The 21,371-nt window shown below is 39.8% G+C and overlaps 1 protein-coding gene across 6 annotated transcripts; it reads left to right on the forward strand.

The window, feature by feature from the left end:
• The first annotated feature begins 1,449 nt into the window (after nt 1–1,449).
• Nucleotides 1,450–21,308, forward strand: tdrkh (tudor and KH domain containing). Of its 6 annotated transcripts, none has more exons than XM_014330052.2 (13): nt 3,437–3,910; nt 4,018–4,109; nt 8,040–8,241; nt 8,897–9,036; nt 9,136–9,451; nt 9,537–9,703; nt 10,279–10,454; nt 15,185–15,249; nt 18,510–18,661; nt 18,765–18,875; nt 20,005–20,059; nt 20,583–20,665; nt 20,761–21,308. In XM_014330052.2, the coding sequence occupies exons 1-12, from the start codon at nt 3,781–3,783 to the stop codon at nt 20,636–20,638; spliced, it is 1,662 nt and encodes a 553-aa protein (XP_014185538.1). In that variant the 5' UTR covers nt 3,437–3,780; the 3' UTR covers nt 20,639–20,665; nt 20,761–21,308. The 6 variants fall into 6 exon arrangements, with proteins under 6 accessions (XP_014185537.1, XP_005949650.1, XP_042071161.1 ...); XM_014330053.2 differs by having other exon boundaries at nt 20,764–21,308; XM_014330051.2 differs by lacking the exons at nt 20,005–20,059; nt 20,583–20,665; nt 20,761–21,308 and adding exons at nt 1,450–1,541; nt 18,967–19,994 and having other exon boundaries at nt 3,750–3,910.
• The last annotated feature ends 63 nt before the right edge of the window (nt 21,309–21,371 follow it).

Raw genomic sequence — 21,371 nt, forward strand, 5'->3', positions numbered from 1 at the left:
GAGAGAATGGGGAGAATAGAATCAGAATATCTTTATTGTTGTTGTAACAAGTACAACTAAATTAAGTCCCTGCGGTGTTGCATCCTCTAGTCAAGTTTCTGGTGGAAACACTTAAAACAATTGTTTAATATTTGTTTCCTGTATTTGCAGAGGTATTTTCAACACAAATATAACTGCTGCGTATAGAGAAATAACAAATATGTGGTTAATCACTGAGGTTTATCCTGAAAGAAAGGGTGGTTTCTGTTAGGGAAAAAGGAAAAATAAAGGGAACTGTGGACAGCTTTGATTTATCCATAATGTGTTTAGTGAAATTTTTTTTCATCCGAATGGGATTGTGCTAGTTCCAGTGAAAAAAGTATCAAGAGCTGCAAAACGTACATTCATAACCTCAGTGTGTGAGTATCAACACCAAAATGTACTTGAAAACAAATGTCAAACAAATAGTTGTGTCAATGTATTTTTTTATGTGAAACACATTGTGGTGTGCTTTGTTTTTTTCTTTTACGAATAACACTGCTACATAATGTGTTTGTTGCATATTACTGCTATAGTTTTTTATATGTGTTATATATTTTGGTGAGTGAGTTCACCTACAGCATTACATAATTTATAAGGATGTTTATATTCCTGTATCATCTCTCTCCTGTTATGCCTACTTACCTACTTACCTGAAAAACATCAGTCTGTTTAAGGCTCTCTTTTCCATCCTAAGAGAAGAATGATATTGCACCAATTTTACACCCAATTAAAAAATATGTGTTAGTACAGTTTTACATTTTATCTGAAAAAAAAAATAATCTTTTTTTGTTTTTTGTAGCTATCACTATAGGCAATGCCCTTAAATATGACTGACGTTTCCAGACAGCTGTAGTGGTTGCAATATGTTCTCTGAGGCACTAATAGAAGGCAATATTCCCTGGAGGTCCTCTGAGGTTCTCCCATAACATCAACAGATTAAACAAGTTCTCTTAAGGTTCTACATAACTTACCTTGTAGATCGCTCTCCAAATTGTAACCTTCAGGTAAGGTTCTAGAAAACTAAAGTTTTGCCTGTACTTTTTTCAGTAAAACACCTGGTTTCACTGACAGTATAAAATATGGTCAGCAGCTGTACTTTTTAAATTTTGTTTGAATATTGGAATTGCGACAAATTTGCTCAAATATTAAAACAAATGAATGTATTCAGCACGAGAGTTGGCACACAGGTTGTCTGTGATGTCTGTCTGTTGCCACCGGGTGGTGCTGAGGTCTGATTCTGAGGGGAACGCTTCTTCTTCACAGTCACTGGGCTGAGGGAGCTTGCACGCAGCTTGCACAGCGAGAAGTGGGCTTCCGGTTGACGACTCAAAATAAAATGTTTAATTTAAATGATCACGTTTGTGGTTAATAGATTTTTCATAGTAAATTATTTATAAAGTGTTTTTTTAGTGTTAATAGCTAATTTGCTGCTGCACATTAGAAAATTCAATATTCGAAAATTAAATACTAAATATTGTTTCCGGTTTATTGAGAACTTCCTCCTAGGAGGTTAACGACAGGTAAGGTCGAGTGGGAAGGGAGTGGAAACTCTTTCCAAAATGCCGTTGATTCTAAATCGTATTAGCGTCGAAAACATATAAAGGCTGTGATATCGTGTATCTGAGCATGCTAGTGGCGTTTAGTTACCTTGTGTCAGTGCTGAAAGCAGCAGCTAGCTTATCTTGTATGAGCAGGTCCGAGGAGACTGCATGCAGTATTCGAATCTAAATGTAATATTTGTTCTATAATATTGTCCTAAAGTGGTAAGCTGCTGCTAAACAGAACTATCAAATGCCCAAAATATATACACTCCTCAGCAAATGCATGCAGGGTGCAGTTATCGCGTTGTGTTATATTTAGGAAGACATGCCGCATTCAATGGGGTTATAAGTACGATTCTCATTAGAAGGCAGCTGGGTTGAAGCCTACACTCAATAGTGTGAGTCATGAAAGTCGTTCTTAAAATTTTTGTTTAACGAGATCAGACGGGGTCATTATTTGATTTTCCGTGAATGTGCTGATCATAACTACATGCCTATGTAAAAAGAGAGTGGAAGAAAACTGGGATAAAAACAGAAAGACAAAGAAAGGCTGGGCTTGAGATTCTAACCTACAACCATTTCTACAAACTGCCCTCTCAAAGATCTCCTAAAGTTTTTAGTATCATAGTCAATTCTTGCCAACATTTTCTGTATGATCCAATTTCTTACATAGCTTCTGTCCAGTTTTTGAAATTTGGGGAGGACGTGTCTTTCCATACTCTTCAGGTTATTCTTGTGGCTGTAAAAGCACCTGCTTTTGTCACCACAAAGCAGTATTTGGATGCAGTGGGTAAGACCGACTGGTCTCAGAAAAAACATAACCTTGGTGATTTGGGTATTATCAAACCAGTCCACTACACGATCTAGATTTTTTTTTTTTCCAAAAGGGATACACTTGTTTAAATTCCCAAATAACATGAATAAATGTTCCTTTTCTGATTTACATTTCCAATAGAAATTGTTGCACATTACATCCAAACTATAAGTGGGTAAAATAAAACCCATGTATTACTTTAGAAATGGCATGAATTTTCCATGGGCCTTTTTTAAAGGTATTTATTAGTATTGGAGAGTACTCCAGACCAGTTCTTCTTGCTCATTGCACAGCCAAGGTCCTTTTGCCAAGTACCCTACCGCCTACTGGTGTGGGCCAGAGGGGCCGATGGCACGATATGGCAGCCTCGCTTCTGTCAGTCTGCCCCAGGGCAGCTGTGGCTACAACTGTAGGTTGCCTCCACCAGTGTGTGAATGTGAGAGTGAATGAATAGTGGAATTGTACAGCGCTTTGGGTGCCTTGAAAGGGGCTATATAAATCCAATCCATTATTATTATTTTTCTGAAGGGAAATGTCTGGCCATCTGTTCATGACCTCAAGCTGAAGTGCACTTGGGTTCTGGAGCTGCACAATGATCCAAAACACCAGAAAGTCCACCTCTTAAAAATACATAAAGAATATTTGTAGTGGCCTGACCTGAATCTTTTGTTTAACTAATTCAAAGGTCCTGGGCTTTTGAATTTGAGCAACAGCTGATACAGTATATATTTTTCTGTTTAAATTTTCTTTTTGATGTTTTATTTATTGTTAATTGAAACAAAGATATCTTTATAATGGGCGATCGTGGCTCAAGAGTTGGGAGTTCGCCTTGTAATCGGAAGGTTGCCGGTTCGAGCCCCGGCTTGGACAGTCTCGGTCGTTGTGTCCTTGGGCAAGACACTTCACCCGTTGCCTACTGGTGGTGGTCAGAGGGCCCGGTGGCGCCAGTGTCCGGCAGCCTCGCCTCTGTCAGTGCACCCCAGGGTGGCTGTGGCTACAATGTAGCTGCCATCACCTGTGTGTGAATGTGTGTGTGAATGGGTGGATGACTGGATATGTAAAGCGCTTTGGGGTCCTTAGGGGACTAAGTAAAGCGCCATATAAATACAGGCCATTATAAAAATAACTGATATTTAAATTCTCTTTGCTCTTAATCATATTATTTATGAATGTTTACCTAGCTCAAAGTAGATGTGGCACAATGTGTGCTGATGACTATTCTTGAGAGCCACAGCTTCTGTGTTGCAATAAGATGACCAAATAAAAACATTCTATAAACTGTAGCTGGCAACATGGATGGAAGAAGGAGGAGTAGATCATTAATAAGGCTGATAGTACCAATGGATGGAGACTTGTGTCGTGTGTGTGTTTAGGTAAAGCATCCTGCAGGGTGCACAAGGTGTCATGGATGCAGTGAAGGAAGGTCATAAGACCGGCTTGAGCTCTGGGAAAATAGTGGCTCTGGCTGCAGGGCTTTCCGTCGGGGCCACTCTGGGGTACATCATCTATCGCCACATAAACGGCACCAAGAGCAGTAAGTATCTCTCATTGAACAGGTATCATTCCAAACCTAATTTGTGTATGATAATTAATATATTTTATTTTATTATGAGCTTATCTGTATATGATTAATATTAACAGATCAGGGTCCCAACACTGAGGTGTCCAAGATGACGCTTCCTATAGAGGTGTACAGGAACATGTACCGATGCCAAGCCACATTTTTAGACATGGTGAGTTGTTCAGACCTGTTCACTGTCTGCTTCTTTGTTGCTTGTTCCGTTTGGTTGAACGTTTATTGTAAATGAGTGGAAATAACTGGAATGCATTTATTTTGTGGCAACATGGTGGTTAGCACTGTTATCTCACAGCACAAAGGTCCTGAGTTCAAATCCACCAACTGGCTGGGGACTTTGTGTTTGTGTGGGTTCTCTCTTGGTACTCTGCAATAAGTCTGACTTTTTCTGTTTAACTGAAACCTGGCAGCAACCTGATGACTTTTCTCCGCTAAATGAATCTACTCCTCCGGGGTTTGTTTACTTTTCTAAACCTCGCTGCTCAGGTCATGGGGGTGGTCTCACGATCATTTTTCGCCAGCACTTGAAGGTGCTGCCAGTTAATGTTGATACCTTTAGCTCCCTAGAGTGCCTTGCATGTGAGCTGACTGGACCCATTCCCACCATCATAGCTACTGTACACCCCCCAAAACCTAACCCTGTCTTCCTCAGTGACTTTGCTAATCTGCTAACCCATCCTTCATCTCTCTCCCCAAATGTTATCTTGGTGGGAGATTTCAACATTCATATATAATAATATGAATATATAATAATGACCTTCTGGTCACCAGAGACTTTTCCCCCTGTCTCGAGGGCTTTGAATTTAAACAATTTAGTGACTTTTCCCACTCACTCCAAAGGGCACACCTTGGACTTGATTTGCTGTTCTGGTTTTACTCCCTCGAATCTTTCTGCTGCTGAAATTCCCATAACTGACCATTTCCTCCTTTCATTTAACTTCAGTCTCAGCTGCTCTTCTACCAAACCAAACCGTCTCATCTCATTCCACAACATCAAGAACATTGTATGGACATTCTCACTACCAGACTGGACAATATTCAGATTCTGGACTTCTATTCTGCTCCTGATGATTTGTTATTATATTATAAAAATTGTTTACTCAATGTCCTTGATTCTCTGGCTCCTGTAAAAACTCACTCTGTTTCCTTCACTCACTCTGCTCCCTGGTTTTACCTATGAACTCCGAGCATTGAAGGCCAAAGCTTGCGCAGCTAGAGCATAGATACAGTGGCTTGCAAAAGTATTCGGCCCCCTTGAACTTTTCCACATTTTGTCTCATTACAGCCACAAACATGAATCAATGTTACTGGAATTCCAGGTGAAAGACCAACACAAAGTGGTGCACACGTGAGAAGTGGAACGAAAATCATACATGATTCCAAACATTTTTTACAAATAAATAACTGCAAAGTGGGGTGTGTGTAATTATTCATCCCCCTGAGTCAATACTTTGTAGAACCACCTTTTGCTGCAGTTACAGCTGCCAGTCTTTTAGGGTCTGTCTCTACCAGCTTTGCACATCTAGAGACTGAAATCTTTGCCCATTCTTCTTTGCAAAACAGCTCCACAACTGCCCTGAGGTTGGCCTCAGAGGTTGTCTTAGAGAATATTGGGAGCAACAACACCATGAAGTCCAAAGAACACACCAGACAGGTCAGGGATAAAGCTATTGAGAAATTTAAAGCAGGCTTAGGCTACAAAAAGGTTTCTCAAGCCTTGAACATCCCACGAGCACTGTTCAAGCCATCAGAAATGGAAGGAGTATGGCACAACTGTAAACCTACCAAGACAAGGCCGTCCACCTAAACTCACAGGCCGAACAAGGAGAGCGCTGATCAGAAATGCAGCCACGAGGCCCATGGTGGCTCTGGACGAGCTGCAGAGATCTACAGCTCAGGTGGGGAATCTGTCCATAGGACAACTATTAGTTGTGCAAAGAAGAATGGGCAAGGATTTCAGTCTCTAGATGTGCAAAGCTGGTAGAGACAGACCTTAAAAGACTGGCAGCTGTAACTGCAGCAAAAGGTGGTTCTACAAAGTACTGACTCAGGGGGCTGAATAATTACACACACCCCACTTTTCAGTTATTTATTTGTAAAAAATGTTTGGAATCATGTTTGATTTTCGTTCCACTTCTCACGTGTGCACCACTTTGTGTTGGTCTTTCACCTGGAATTCCAATAAAATTGATTCATGTTTGTGGCTGTAATGTGACAAAATGTGGGAAAGTTCAAGGGGCCGAATACTTTTGCAAGCCACTGTATAAGAAATCTGGTTTAACTGTTAATGCAGAAATCTACAAATGCCTGAACAGCAGTATCTGTGGTGTCTGCGATGGAAGAGGAGATGGTTTTTTCCAGGTCAGTGCAACTGGCCGGTAGTCATTCACGCATGAGGGCTTGTTGTTCTTGGGGACAGGGATGATGGTAGATCTCTTGAAGCATGTGGGGACCACAGACTTCGCCAGGGACTCGTTGAAAATCGAAGTGAACACACCTGCTAGCTGCTCAGCACAGCACCGCAGCAGACGGCCGGTGATGCTGTCTGGCCCCGCCGCTTTCCTTGTGCTCACTCTCCTCAGCGCCGCTTGGACATCGTGCTCTGCAATGCTGAGCGCCGGTCCCTCTCTGATGACATCACCGTCCTCTAATTTTCTAAAGCTCAATGAGGATAAAACTGAAATCCTCCTTATTGGCACCAAATCTAACCTTTTGAAGGCGAACCATTTCTCACTCACTATCAATAACTCCACAGTTTTCCCTTCTCCTCAGGTGAAGAGCCTTGGTATCATCCTAGACAGTTCACTTTCCTATAATGTCACATCAATAATCTCACCTGTTCTGGCTACTTCCATCTAAGCAATATTAACAGATTACGTCCTTCTCTTTCCACCCAGTCTACGTCCATTCTTGTCCACAGTCTTGTTACCTCCCGCATTGACTACTGCAACTCTCTCTTGCATGGTCTCCCCCAAAATCCCTCCTTTTTCAGAACTCTGCTGCTTGCAGTATCACCAGAACCCCTCCTACATCACCCCTGTTCTTCAGGAACTTCACTGGCTCCCAGTGAAATTCCAGATAATATACAAACTTCTTCTGCTCACCTTCATGGCCATTCATAGCCTCGCACCTCCTTACCTTTCTGACCTGTTAAGCACTACTTTTTCTGCCTGCTCACTTTGATCTTCTTCTATCCAGCTTTCTGTGCCTTCCTTCCACCTCACCACCATGTGAAGCAGAGCTTTTAGCTGCTCTGCTCCCAGGCTGTAGAACTCTCTACTCCCTGATGTAAGAAACATTGGTTCTCTCCCCCAGTTTAAATCTCAATTCAAAACCCATCTGTTCAAGTCTGCATATTCACTGTGAACCCACTGTATCTTGTGTTTTATTGTTCTTCATTGTGTCATTGTTCTATTATGTGTTTTATCCTATTGTACAGTGTCCTTTGGTATCTTGAAAGGTGCTTTATAAATAAAATTTGTTGTTATTATTATTAGTGGGGGTGGTTAATTGATGATTCTAAATTGCTAATAGGTGTCAATGTTTTTCTGTGAGAGACTGGCAACCTGTTCAGGGTGAACCCTGCCTCTCATCCCAAGGCAGCTGGGATAAGTTCCAGCCCCCCAGTGACCATGAATTGGACATTTACTTTGTTAATGTAATTTTTATTTTCCTAAAATACTATTCAGTAAATGTGTATTCTTAGATTCATTTCTTAGTTACTTAATGTGTTAGATGAAGTATTGAAGTGAGATGGATTGTTATTTTTTTCAGTCAGTTGTATTTTAGCTGTATTCAGTTGCCTCCCAGCTCAAGTTTAGAGTTCAGTCTGATTGTTAGCACCATGAAGATATGATAACATCTAAGTGTCCCTGTGTGTATGCAGCTGAATATATTTACACTGAGGAAATTCTCTCTTGAATTAATGCCTCACCCCTGCATACCTATATAAGATTTTTTCTATTTTTCAGTATGCCATTGCTACTTCTCAATTGCAATCTTGGAGTTCCAAGTTTTACATGCAGGTCTTAAATTAGTTTCACAGATTGAGCTAGTCTTTCTTTCTCTTTGTATGCTAACTTTTCAGGTGACTGAGAAGTCTGGAGCTCAAGTGAGGGTCATGTCAGATTCAGGAGATCATGAATGTAAGACGACCGTATGTTTCCTGCTTCAGGGCTCTAAGGAGCAGGTCTTACTGGCCCGCTGTGTCCTGGAGAACCTGCTCACAGAATGTGAACTTGTCTCAGAGATTTTGGAGGTTCCACAGTCCTCTTTTGGACGTATAATAGGTAGACTGAATCTTTGATCATGTCAATTTTTTTTTCTTCATTACCAGGCATCATTTTCAAAACTAAAAGCTCCAGTAAGTGACAAGCAGATCAGCTGGCCAGGAGGGAGGCCAGAGTATCTCTTTTATTATAGTTCATAAATAATGTTAGAAAGCTGTAGGTTCTGGCCGTGAAAATGAAGCCAAAGCAGAAGTTACTTTAACCTGCATTCTTTCTGTTGATTAGCATGGGGCAACTTCTTGGATTGCAAAAAAACAAACAAAAAAAAAACTGTTTGTGTAGAGTTTATGGGGAAAATGGTCCCTTGGCTTCTTTGCACTGTGAGCTTAGTAAACATAACCAGAAAGTCTTATACTAAATTTGTGTGAAAAGTGAATTTCTCTGTATGTATTATTGTAGGGTCTACCTTACAATATAAAGTGCCTTGAGGTTACTGTTGTTGTGATTTGGCGCTATATAAATAAAAGTGAATTTACCATTAATCATATTTCTCTTTATCTGAGTTATCTTTATGTATGAGGTTTTAATGGCTAACATTCGAACCCCGTGATAACTATTCACTTAGCCTTATGTCAGTTTAAGAAAAAAGTCCCCATTTTATCTCACCCCTATTTGCAATAATTGTTAGGAGAACATGATTATCTGTGTATTGCAGGCCGTGGTGGAGAGAGTTTGAAACAGATCACCCGAACTACAGGAGCCAAAGTGGCGTGTTCCAAAGAGCCGGCACACGGTGTACGGGCAAAGGGCATGGTGACGATTACAGGGACCAGGCAGGAGGTGAAAAAGGCACAGGTAACGCACAGTGCCTTGATTTGGATCTCCCGTGTGTACCACATCCTTTAATTTTAGTTGAGGGGACATCTAACTCCTGCTTTTGAAACCTGTTCAAAGGATATGATTCTAGAAAAAGTCACCGAGGACATGATGGTGAGGACAACAATCTCACAGTCATCAGCCCGGCGCCAGAAACGTGGCTATAATGTCGTGAGTCAGAAGTCAAACGACACAGAGACTGAACCTCTATTGTACTTGAACAACAACAGTCCCTTCTCCCACATAGAGGAGAATGCGCTTGTCTTTGCCAACGGGACCACAGGAGAACCAGAAACATTTTTTGACCAGGTGGGAGAGTCAAAAATCAAAACAGCCAGCAAGAAGGAGGGCAGTACAACTACTAAGACCTTCTCTGAAGTGTCCAAGTTTGAAAGTGAGTTCAGATTTCAGTCACCCCAGAGCAGCCATGTAATGTGTCTTTAAGTGTAGTAATTTCATATTTTCTCTGTGTTTTCCAGTTGCAAGCCCAGACTTGAGCTTCCAGCCTGACGAACACCTTGAGGTGTATGTTTCTGCATCAGAGAACCCAAACCACTTCTGGATTCAGATCCTGGGGGTTCGATCCATTCAGCTGGACAAACTAACAGAGGAGATGAACCACTTCTACAACAATGGAAACTCTACAGTAAGGACATATCTTGCTCTCCTTGTGTCTCTCTTGTTCCACAAGAGTCCCTTGTGGGCCAGAATGAGAGTTGAGAGTTCCGATATACTTCCACACACTTGAAACTGCAAAGATCCAAGTATTTTCCCTTTTTTAAATTGATACTATAGGTGAATCTACAAAAGTCTTGGATGGGTTAGAATCTGTTACCATCACTGATTTCTCAGCGATAACTCGGGAATGCAGTGATATAGGATTTTGAAATTGATGCTGTCGTGTGCCTACCTCCTGGTAGGCACACCGAGTCTTGATTATGTGCTGCAGATCTTACAACAGTTCAGAAAGCTGGGTAACTTGTAGTAATGGCATTTAAAATGTGATTTAGAGAGCGCTAAAAGCCAGGCTCTGATGATAAGAAGCAGGCCTGCAACTATTCATCGAGTAGATATAGAAACACATCTGAGATCCTGCGTGTGAATAAAAAGTATGTTAACAATAAGCTCACACAGCCCATAGGGGCACCTCTATCCCTGCAGCACCTTCTGCAATCCAGTGTCTGATTTGTGTTTGAACTCATCTGCTTTTCTGATCTGTAGGATCAGCGAGTGGAAACCATTGTTGTAGGGGACATTGTGGCTGCTCCATACAGAGACCATGGCACATGGAACAGGGCAAGGGTGCTGGGAGTCCTAGGCTCTGGACTGGTGGACCTTTATTACGTTGACTTTGGGGACAATGGGGAACTCCCAAGGAGCAGCCTCCGCAGGATGAGGTAGGTGAATTCAGGATAAAAGAGGAAGACGTGACTGTACTAATATACAGTAGTATTTGGTTGCTGAGGAGAGGGAAAAGCTGTGAGAGTGAGTGATGGTGGTGAAGACAGCTAGCGATATCCATACCAAGTTTTTAGATTTTAAAAATACATAACCTTTAGCGTGTTTGGACTCCAAACACATTACTGTGTGGTGTAATGTGTTTGGAGTATAGTCTGGTTTCTTTGGTTTCTTTCTTTTACTGAGTCGTCTTCTTTCCTTAAGTAAACGTTTAAAAGTAACCTTTGGTTCCTTCAAATGCGAGATTCCTTCAATAAACAATGGAAAATTATAAATTTAACGTAGAATGAAACTAACTTTCTCAAAATCCTGAAACTTGCCCATAGTTCAACTATAAATACAACTATTTCAAGGTTAAACAATGCACTACTCTATGCAAAAAAGACAGTATTCTATATATAAAGGAAAACGGGGAGAGTGAAGCTGGAATTAGCATTTTGGAAAAAGATTGGGAAGAAATATGTTGCTCACAGTGGTCCTCCACTAATTCATTAGAATGGAGAGAACATTGCTGGAAAAATATCATAAGATACTTTAAGATTCTAGTCCAGGGTAAATTTAGCAATACGAATTCAGAGTGTTGGAGCAGTGTGGTTCAGTGGAGGCAAACCATTATCACGTGTTTTGGGACTGTCCCAGGCTGTACCTGTACTGGAGTGGGATTCATAAAACACTGAGGTACAGATTCCGTTTGACTTTGTAAATTTATACATGGGTCATGTTATAATTCTAGAACGGAGGACGGATATAAAGCTGCTGCAGGCTCTTCTAGCTGCTAGCAAAAAATCTATTACAAGAAGGTGGATGAACCGAGTCCCACCAACATTAGATGATTGGTATGAAACTATTCTTGAAATTTTTAGAATGGAAAAATTGATGTACTCTCTTAGAATCCAGAAAGACAAGTTTTACCAAATTTGGGATAAATGGATCAAATTTATATCCCCCAACCAAGCAGGCTTTGTGTGACTCCTCCAGAGTATTTTATTTATTTATTTATTTTTCTGCACACGTACTGTTTCTCTATGTTACTTTAATTTATCTAAACCCTTTAAAACCGGTCAAAGCGGCACGCTCTGTTTTGCGTAACTATTTTTAAATCCCTGTAGAACTGCAACCACGTAAGCTAGCGCAATAAATTTTTTTGCATATGAAACTGGAGGAGTTGTACTTACATCTTATGCCATCAGCTTACCCTAGGTCACCGTTTCCTTCCATATATAGCTTTGCAAAAACTGCATAAAAAGCGCTTGCAGCAACAAAAACATAATATTCCAGAAACAGGCTTTGACGATCTGATCAGCTGTTCATAACACTTCCTACCTTGGAATAGACGTCAGCGCGAACTATCGCATGTCCGCCATGACCTGCCCGAAACCGGAAGTGACGTTATTTAGTCATTGGTGTTTTTAAAAATTATGTTTGACTTTATGCTTTTCTGTATAGTTTCTGGGATGCTTAGAACTTAAATTGCACTGCTGAAAATAGTTTATTTTGATGCACATGCTGCTTTTTTGCAAATTTGCATTCTAATATTTATTTTCGTTTTTCCTGCAGTATATAAAAATTGGTGTGTCTCAAAAATAAAACTATGAAGACACTCAAAATAAATTTCCTGTTGTTGGAAACTATTTTGTGCAACTTTTTTGTATTTAAAGTTTTGAGGGATAAACCTCTTAAATTTCTCTAACTAGAAATATATGTAAAAAAAACAAAACAAAAACGATTTTCAATTTTTCAATTTTCAACTTTTTTTGCACTTTTTTTCAAATCTCTTTATTTGGTTTCCCAGTTTTCCTTTTCCTATATAGATGACAAAGATTGCAGTTCTACAGGGATTTAAAAATAGTTATGCAAAATGGAGCGTGCTGCTTTGACCGGTTTTAAAGGGTTTAGAAAAAATAAAGTAACATAGAGAAACAGTACGTGTGCAGAAAAATAAATAATTAAATAAAATACTCTGGAGGAGTCACACAAAGCCTGCTTGGTTGGGGGATATAAATTTGATCCATTTATCCCAAATTTGGTAAAACTTGTCTTTCTGATTACATATATACGGTAAAAGTTGAACAGAATAAAACAAACAACAAAAGAAAGTTGGACAGAGGATGTTATTTATCGGACTACCAATGAGGCTCAGTGATCGTTTATATCTGTGCTGTATTGATCTATAAAAGGCTGCCAGGTTGAATAGAATTATTCCAACTTCCCCCTTAGTAGGAGTTTAATTCTTTCCGGCTGCAAATGTTTCATTATATCTTGTATTAACGCTGATTTGGTAGGAGGCACTTTTTGCTTCCAGTTTGGTAAAATTAAACTGTGTGCTAGCAGTGTCACAAAGCGTATTACATTATTTTGGGTGGCTGACAAATCTACAACAACTGGCTTCACTCCAAATAAAGCACAGATTGGGTCTGGCTTCAGTGTTTGTTTTAGAATCTTAGACAAGGTTTGAAAGACATTATTCCAATATGTTGCTTTACAGGGACAATTCCAAAACATATGCGCCAGTGAAGCAGGTTGCTGTTTACATCTTTCGCAGGACAAGTTTACATTGGGGAACATTTTTGACAGTTTCAACTTTGATAAATGGAGTCTATGTAGGGCGATCGTGGCTCAAGAGTTGGGAGTTCGCCTTGTAATCAGAAGGTTGCCTGTTCGAGCCCCGACTCCGACAGTCTCGGTCATTGTGTCCTTGGGCAAGACACTTCACCCGTTGCCTACTGGTGGTGGTCAGAGGGCCCGGTGGCGCCAGTGTCCGGCAGCCTCGCCTCTGTCAGTGCGCCCCAGGGTGGCTGTGGCTACAATGTAGCTGCCATCACCAGTGTGTGAATGGGTGGATGACTGGATATGTAAAGCGCTTTGGGGTCCTTAGGGACTAGTAAAGCGCTATATAAATGCAGGCCATTTACCATTTACCATATGTAGCACTTTAAACTGTAAGAGTCCATGATGAATACAAACAGAGGAAGAGTTTACAGTCCCTGAAAAATCTAATTCTTGAAATTATGCAATAGTCTACTACATCTATTCCACATAAACCAACAATAAAGTGTCTTGTCATTGTACAAATTACCATTCTGCAAAGATGAGTGGGCCAAAACTCCTCCAAAGCGCTGTAAAACACTCACTGCCAGTTATCGCAAACACTTTATTGCAGTTGTTGCTGCTAAGGGTGGCGATCCTTGGTAATCAGGTGGTAATCGGGCCTGGGTGAAGCTACAGAAGCTTCCTGAAGATATGACATACCACAGGTAATTTATTTTATAACTGGGCAAGTGATCACTTTGTCCACACAGGGCCATGTAGGCTTGGATCCCCCTCCCCCCCTTTTCACCTTAATAATAAATACCTTCATTTAGAAACTGTATTTTGTGTTTACTTGTGTTATCTTTGACTAATATTAAAATTTGTTTGATTGTCTGAAACATTAAAATGTGACAAACATACAAATAGATAGGAAATCAGGAAGAAGCAAATACTTTTTCACACCATTGTAGTTGTTAAGACTTTTGGAGTCTAGACCAGGTTTTTTTTAAGAATGGGGATGTTAGAGACTGTCTTGAGGGACACGGGGACAGCAGCAGTGTAAAATGATGTATGGCAGTTATAATTGGAGACGGGGTAGGAATGGAGTCTTTGACCAAGGCAGTTGGAAGAGGGTCCAGAAGTTTTGGACATCATGAGTTTGGTGATGTTTTCCACTTAAGATAGCTGAAAGAATGATAACCTATACATGGAGATTTTGATGTTTCCCTAAACGGAGCAGTCTTGAAGAATTCAGTTGTAGGATATGTTTGTTTTGTTGGAGAAGTCCAGGAATGCTGTGCACTGTGTCGTGGAAGTATGATGAGAAGTGGTTTCTGCAGGCTTGATTTTGTTAAGAGTGTTAAGAGTGGAGCAGCCACAGGATAAATTATCATTGTAGTGATGTAGCAGGTCAGCAGTGAGGATAATATGAATGGATAATAAAGCAATGAGGGGATTAACACTTGAGATTCCAAAAGGACATGACAGCTGTAGGTGAGATTTTGATAATGTCAAACAATACAAGCTTGTGATCTGAGATGGGAAACACCACAGCATTAAAATTAGAAGGTGTAACTCCAGAACAGCAGACTAAATGCAGGATGGGAGTCTTAAATTATTATGATTATTATGAATTTTACAATTATCAAACTATTTCGTTTTCACTTGCAAGTAAAAACAAAATAAATTGATTTTTAGCGTGATCAAGGGATTTAGTACAAGAATGCAAAAATAATACTGCTTTACAGACAAATGTGATGATTATAATGATAAGAGTAACACGTTACTTTGAAATTGGTTACAATCAGCAATGCTTTTATTGAAGTATTACAAAGAAACAAGATAACCTTGCACAAGAGCAGTTTTGTTGTTTGTGACCATCATATCAGCATGAGACAAATGTTTCTGGCTGTCTTCGGAGGAGGCTGGTGAGTTACTGATTTTGAAGAGCACACAATTTTAAATTCTGCATTTCTATGTTAGCTCATGCAGTGAGTGTTGCTTTGTACACTTCTTCATCGAACTTTCGAAGAACTTTATGTGACATACTGCTACTGCACACTGTATAATGTTGGATGTAATATGGATAACAAAAAGGACACGACTTATTAACAGCTTTTGCATATGCTGCAATTTTCAGGAGCGACTTCCTCAGTTTACCATTTCAAGCTATTGAGTGCAGCTTAGCAGGAGTGAAGCCAAAAGGTAAAGCTCTCATCTTAACAATGACTGTCTTTCTCTTTCTCTCTCACTTGCTCATTTACTCACTGTCTCTTACCCTTTCACTCCCTGTTCCTTTCTCTTACACACTCTTGCTCCTCTCTCTTAATCTGGGCAGACACTGTGTGATTTTTTTTCAGTTGCGTTATTCAGCTTCTGCTCAAACTGCACGATTGACTCGCAGGGGTTAGAAGTTTGTTGGTCACGATGCAGGGTCACACTATATGACCCGATGCTCTGATGCGACCTGAGTGCTCACACTGTGCCTCCGTAACATGAAGGTTATAATAGAAAATCTGTCGCTCTCACTCTCTCTGTCTTTCACTCACACAGACACGCACACCACCACCATCAACTTTGCTAAATTGCTAATGAAAAACGTTGATCAGGCAGCTGTGATTGAGCAGCAATGTCCATCCAATTATTTTCACGGATGTTGTGGTCGTGATAATTTTGTGAGGCCACATCGAAAAGGCTCGGATGAGCCAAAGTTCTACAAGTTGTGCCTCCATCACTTGTGTCCAGATCACACGCTGCACTGCCGTGCTGCTCCATCTTTTCACTAGGGCTGCCACAAACGATTATTTTGATAGTCGACTAGTCACCGATTATTTATGCGATTAGTCGACTAATCAGATCATCATCCACTGGATGTAAAACTACAGCTTATTGCACCAGCAGTATCTGCTCTTATATAACTATCATTAGCTTACAGCTTTAAGCTTTTAAGGTGCTAACTAAAAATAAAGACAAGATGATAGTTTATTCAATTTTAATGACATTTGCAGATTGTTTCGGTGAAGTTTAATAAACTCCTTGCTATCTAAAATATAACAGGACGCCGGAGTATATTCTCGAGCATCTCACACTTCTGATAATCAGCTGTCTGCTTTAAGTTTATTCAGCTGTGTAAAAACTATAACTTTAATCTCAGCCAAACCGATTTACTCAGGAACAAATAAAATACTAAAAAAAAAAAAAAAAGCCAAACAACAACATTTTTAAGTTATCTAAGTGACTCATATGTTTAACCTGAGTCGCGAAAGACGGCGATGGGTTTGAAAACAATTTGCCGGGAGTCCGGTGTTCTCACGGCGCTAGTGACCTAGCCCTCGGCTAGCTATCGAGCTAGTGGGTAACAGACGTCTCTGAAAACGTCGGAGTGCTTTTGAAAATATGTGGTGTCCTGATAAACTGAGCAGATATTTGAGGTTTACACAGCTACATTCTCGCCTGAAAATATGTTAAACGTTTATTTTGTGACCCAGAAAGAATAATAAGAGTAATATTAAAACTAACTAGCTGCCGCCATTGTTGGAAACTAAGCTGGGCCGCGCTATGAATTCTGGGACACAGCTGCTTCTTCTTCTTCGGGGTTTAACGGCAGCTGGCATCCTTGTACATGCAGTGCTGCCATCTTCTGTTTCAGTCCGTTATTACACTCTTAAATCCTGCTACTTCTGTGTCTTTTGCAATCTTACAAAGCTTCAAATGACACGTCGACTATTAAATCAGTCGTCGACGATTTTGATAGTCGACGTAATCGTGACTAGTCGACAAATCGTGGCAGCCCTACTTTTCACTTTCATTTCTGTGTTTGCGCGTGCGCAGTTTGAGAGGCTGCGGTGACACCCTCACGACGGCTGACAGGATTTCAAACAGGTTTGATTTTCTTACGACCAAGCGATTGATGATCGGGAGCTGCTCCTGAGGTGTTAATCGCTTCTCGTTACCCCATGTATACTACACGACACACGATGAAGGCGAAACTCGGACGAATCACCAAAACGGTCGCACGACTGAAAAATCGGCTCAAAATGAGCCAAAAATCGCACAGTGTATGCCCAGCATTACATACACACTCTTTCCCAAACGCACACATATACTTATACACACTTTGTCACACACTTGCTGGTACATGAGGACATAAGGGCACTTTTATGGCCACTGCTTACCTCCTGTCACGCTGTGTCGTGCAATAAAATTCATATCACATCAACTGGCATTACCATTTTGGCCATTTCTTTCGTCTGGTCGTGTATAGCCAAAAAATATGTTTTATTTTAACCATTTTTTAACCATCAGTTGCACACAGAGGTTTTTCACAAATGACAATATTCTCACAGTCTTTCTGTGGTCAACACTAACCCTTTAACAAAAAAAAGTAAGCAAAAGTCAAATTTAAAACAATTGAAATTAAAAAGGTGTTCTCTGTGCTTATAACATATAAAAACTGTAAAATGTGATGACCTACAGAAACAAAAGTGTAGTTAGTGTCTATAAAAACCATTGACCAAAAACTGTCACAGGTATCAGAGCATCTCAGAACTATTGTCTCTATATGTGCTAAGAAGTTTAAACAACAAAAAGTGGTAAAATGGAAAACTGTTCCAAGTTCAGACAGTGCCTGCAAAAAAAACGGAGCAAGAACAGTCATATCACAGGTATTAGAGCATCTCAAAACCATCTAAATAATGATCGCGCTACCTGTTCTAGAATTTAAACAACAAAACACACCGCGCAAAGCGGTAAAATAATTCACAGAAGCTAACGTATAATCAAGAATTGTGACTTTATTACTCCTGAACAAGAACACTGTCATCTGTGTTTAAGGTGTGTAAGTTCTGTGCCAAAAACACAAGCTCCAGGTTTGAGTGAAGCCATGTGACATGTGACCACATTTCCACTAGTACTAAATACCACATTCCGCATTTAGGTTCGACATCCTCTTTGGGAAATCCAAACCACTGCCAGATTATTGATCCAGTGCTGTTTCTCTTTGGAACCATCTTGTCTGGCTCCTGTTCAGTTACAGTCTCATTTCCTTGCTTGTCTGAGACTCTCACTGTCACCATATTTTTCCCTATTTGGTAGTATATAAACACGCATGCTCAGTGCAGTGTGCCAGGTAGAAAAATTTGTGGTTGGGGGGTGGGATTAGTGATGCATTTATAGCATGTGGGAGAAAAAAAACTGCAGACAGCTTATTATTACCATGGCAGTTTATACTCGATGGTTACAATAGAGCCATTTTAACCATCATAATTGAAAAAACTACATTTGCTATATCACTCAGACTCATCTTACTGGGGAACATAAATAAAACTAACTGTGCGATGATGTTACGGTGGCACAATCAATGCAGAGGATATACTGACGCCCTTAGGTCTTTTAGTATTCTGCAGTGCATTATTCTTGAATTCTTGATTATTTCAGTTTCTTTCCTCCATCAACTTGTCATGCAGGAGGGGTTTGGACTGAGGAAGCCCTGGATCAGTTTGAGAGGCTGACATATTGTGCCTCTTGGAGACCCCTACAGGCCAAACTGTGCAGCTACTCTCACTCGGAAATCTCCTCATGGCCCAGTGTCAAGCTCTATGACAACAGTGAGGGCAAGGTTAGATAGGATTTTATTTCTTAATAATAAGACTTTAATAAGCCTGTGTTTGGTTTGTCCTTTACCCTGTCTCCTCTTTCCATGTGCATATCATGTAAAAAAGGCTGTGGATGTTGGAGAGGAGCTTATACGATTGGGCTATGCCGTTATCTTCCATGAAGATTTGAATGGAAAAAAAGAGGGCTGCAATCTTGGCTGTCTGCAGATGATGCTGGTAAGTTACTCATTCTGCTTTTCGTGTCTTCCAGCGTCTCTTACTTCTTCCTGGACAAAAATAGGGTATCAATATACTTAATCTTGAACAGGACGTCTGTAAGCCAGCGGGAAAAAATCCTGGAAAAATCAACACTGAACAGAGAGATAGATCAAAACTGCTGGATGATTGTGGAATTCTCATTTTTGGGAATCCAGACTCCCTCAGTTAACCTCCACTGACTGACAACAACCCTGACTTGCAGCCATGATTTGCAGGTGAGTCATGGCTGCAAGACTGATGCCATTTAGTCTTCTAGCTGGCTGGGCCCATTCCACCTGTACCATTTGGACTATTACTACTGGGTAATTCCGGACTAGGCTCCTCATGCATCTCATCAGGATCAAATCCAGATCCTTAGTGCTGCACTGTAGGTTCCTGCAACAGGGACTTCATCTTGGTCTGATGTACCTTTATACTGCACTGTGCCAGTGGTACTGTTGCACAAATTGGATTGAATGTTGAAAATGAGGGTTAACTTCAAATTCTTTGACTCAAATCTGCAACTAAATGCCAGAATTATGCCAGAAGCTTATTGATGGCTATTAAACGAGGTACAACTTGCTAAGAGACAGTTAACCAAATATTAGTGAGAGTGTATGTTTATATTTGACACTATATGTATAATTCTTACCTTTTGCAGATTAGAGAATATCCAAAATGATTTCCAAATGATGGACCCAATTTTTGTTTTTTAATGTCATAAAATATATATGCTGTATGATTATTCCACCCTTGTAAAAAGAACAGCTAAAAGAAATCATCAGTCAAGTCCAGAATTACAATGGCATTCATGCACATGATGAGTTTATATGAACTTCTGTATGTGAAGGAAGACATTAATAAAAGAATAATAAAGAATCTTGCTTCTTCTTATTGGTATGCAACTCTAGCATTCTAGTTTTCTTGGGTGTGCTTGTCAGGTATATTAATCTCTGTCCAACTGTATCCGACAAGGTACTCTGTCATTTTTTATTATTATTATTTTAATTTATCTTTATGCCTGAGAGATTAGGTAATCCCCTTACTTCTGTTCTGAAAGTTTGGAGGACTGTTTAACAGCGGCTAATCACTTTTATTCTTCCAACAGGATGATGTAATAGGAGCATCATCAGAGCTCAGTCTTTCCTGTATTAGTTTATCAGGTGAGTTCTGTCATGGAACTGTAGATTTGCCAGTGACTATGTTTAAGCGATCATAAAGTAACCCTCATACCCTTATGTTACTGGGATTGTATGTTGAAGTAAAAAATGTTATCTAGGTTTCTAAATACAACAGAATATCCAAGTGATGTCCACATTGGATCAGATACTTGACTTGGGACACTTCTTACACCTACAGAGAGGTAGTGTATGCCCCCATGTGGTGGAAAATTAACAGGAATGCAGTTCTGTTAAATCAACTTTCTAAAGTGTCTCAAGAAGAAATGAACACAACAATATACATTTTGATTAGGATCAATTAACTTGACCCTAATACTCCAAATACTTGTATTCAGTGCAATTTGTAGTTTATCTCTAACAAATCAGGAAATATAACATAGTGAAACAAAGGAACGGTGTCACTATGACTCTCAGTCAAGCTTTTGTACCATGGTGGATAAACAAAAAGAGTTGAAGCTGCTGTTACAGTCATTGTTAACTTGAGTGTTTCCTTCTTGCACCTCAGAAGCTGCCTCTATATCAGGAAGTGTTGATGATGTTGTGGAGGACGAGTTGCTGTGAGACCAAAGATATTTTAAAAAAACCAAGGTATCTTCTCCCAGTTTGATGTCTGATTCTGAACATTTGCTAGTGAACGCTCTTGTGTGAACCATTATGTCTAAAAATGATTAACTTTTCTTTAGCAGCCCTCAACATCTACTCCTCAGCATCAGCCCTAATGATGATATAGAGCTTTGCCTAACCTAAACTTGATTACATAAACCCTCTTCCTGAAGACTTACCTACTTGATGAGTGTGCCACAGTTCTTCCAGCCATTATCCATTTGTTGTTGTTACTTCAGCAAATAATTCTTTGTTTTTTGTTTAATGTTTTGTTCTGCTTTGCTAAATTTTGTGTTCAAGGAATAGGGAAAGGAATAAATCTAGAATGCCAGTATTATTACTGAAAAGCACTGTGATTGGAATTACTGGAGCAAAGTTCAGTTGGTTTGTGGTTAATATTGTTTAGTTTCTTGCTATACTTGTATGTATATCAAAAAAAACTATGCCCATTATCAGGCTTAAGCGAATATATTTTGGAAGTTAAAAGCTAAAGTGTTGTTGAATGTGGTTCTCAGATTTTGTTCAGTGTGAACATATTACATCTACTGTAGAAATCTTTCACAAGAAAGATTGTCTTCGAAAATGTAATAATGTCACTATATCCTAATAAAATGTTTATTTTACTTCACATGTAATACTTGTGTATTTTATTTTGAAGTTCTTTTTATATGGAAAAATTCCAAATGAAAGT

The sequence above is a fragment of the Haplochromis burtoni genome, unplaced genomic scaffold (genome assembly GCF_018398535.1).
Source record: "Haplochromis burtoni strain Fernald_Lab_line unplaced genomic scaffold, NCSU_Asbu1 Contig_686, whole genome shotgun sequence".
NCBI classification, from domain to species: Eukaryota; Metazoa; Chordata; class Actinopteri; order Cichliformes; family Cichlidae; genus Haplochromis; species Haplochromis burtoni.

Bases quoted from the DNA above. Each gene is read 5' to 3' on its own strand.
- tdrkh (XM_014330051.2), top strand. From the start codon at position 3,781: ATGGATGCAGTGAAGGAAGGTCATAAGACCGGCTTGAGCTCTGGGAAA. The intron at 9,037-9,135 runs GTAACGCACAGT...ACCTGTTCAAAG, and splicing joins AGGAGGTGAAAAAGGCACAG to GATATGATTCTAGAAAAAGT. The intron at 15,250-18,509 runs GTAAAGCTCTCA...CTTGTCATGCAG, and splicing joins AGCAGGAGTGAAGCCAAAAG to GAGGGGTTTGGACTGAGGAA.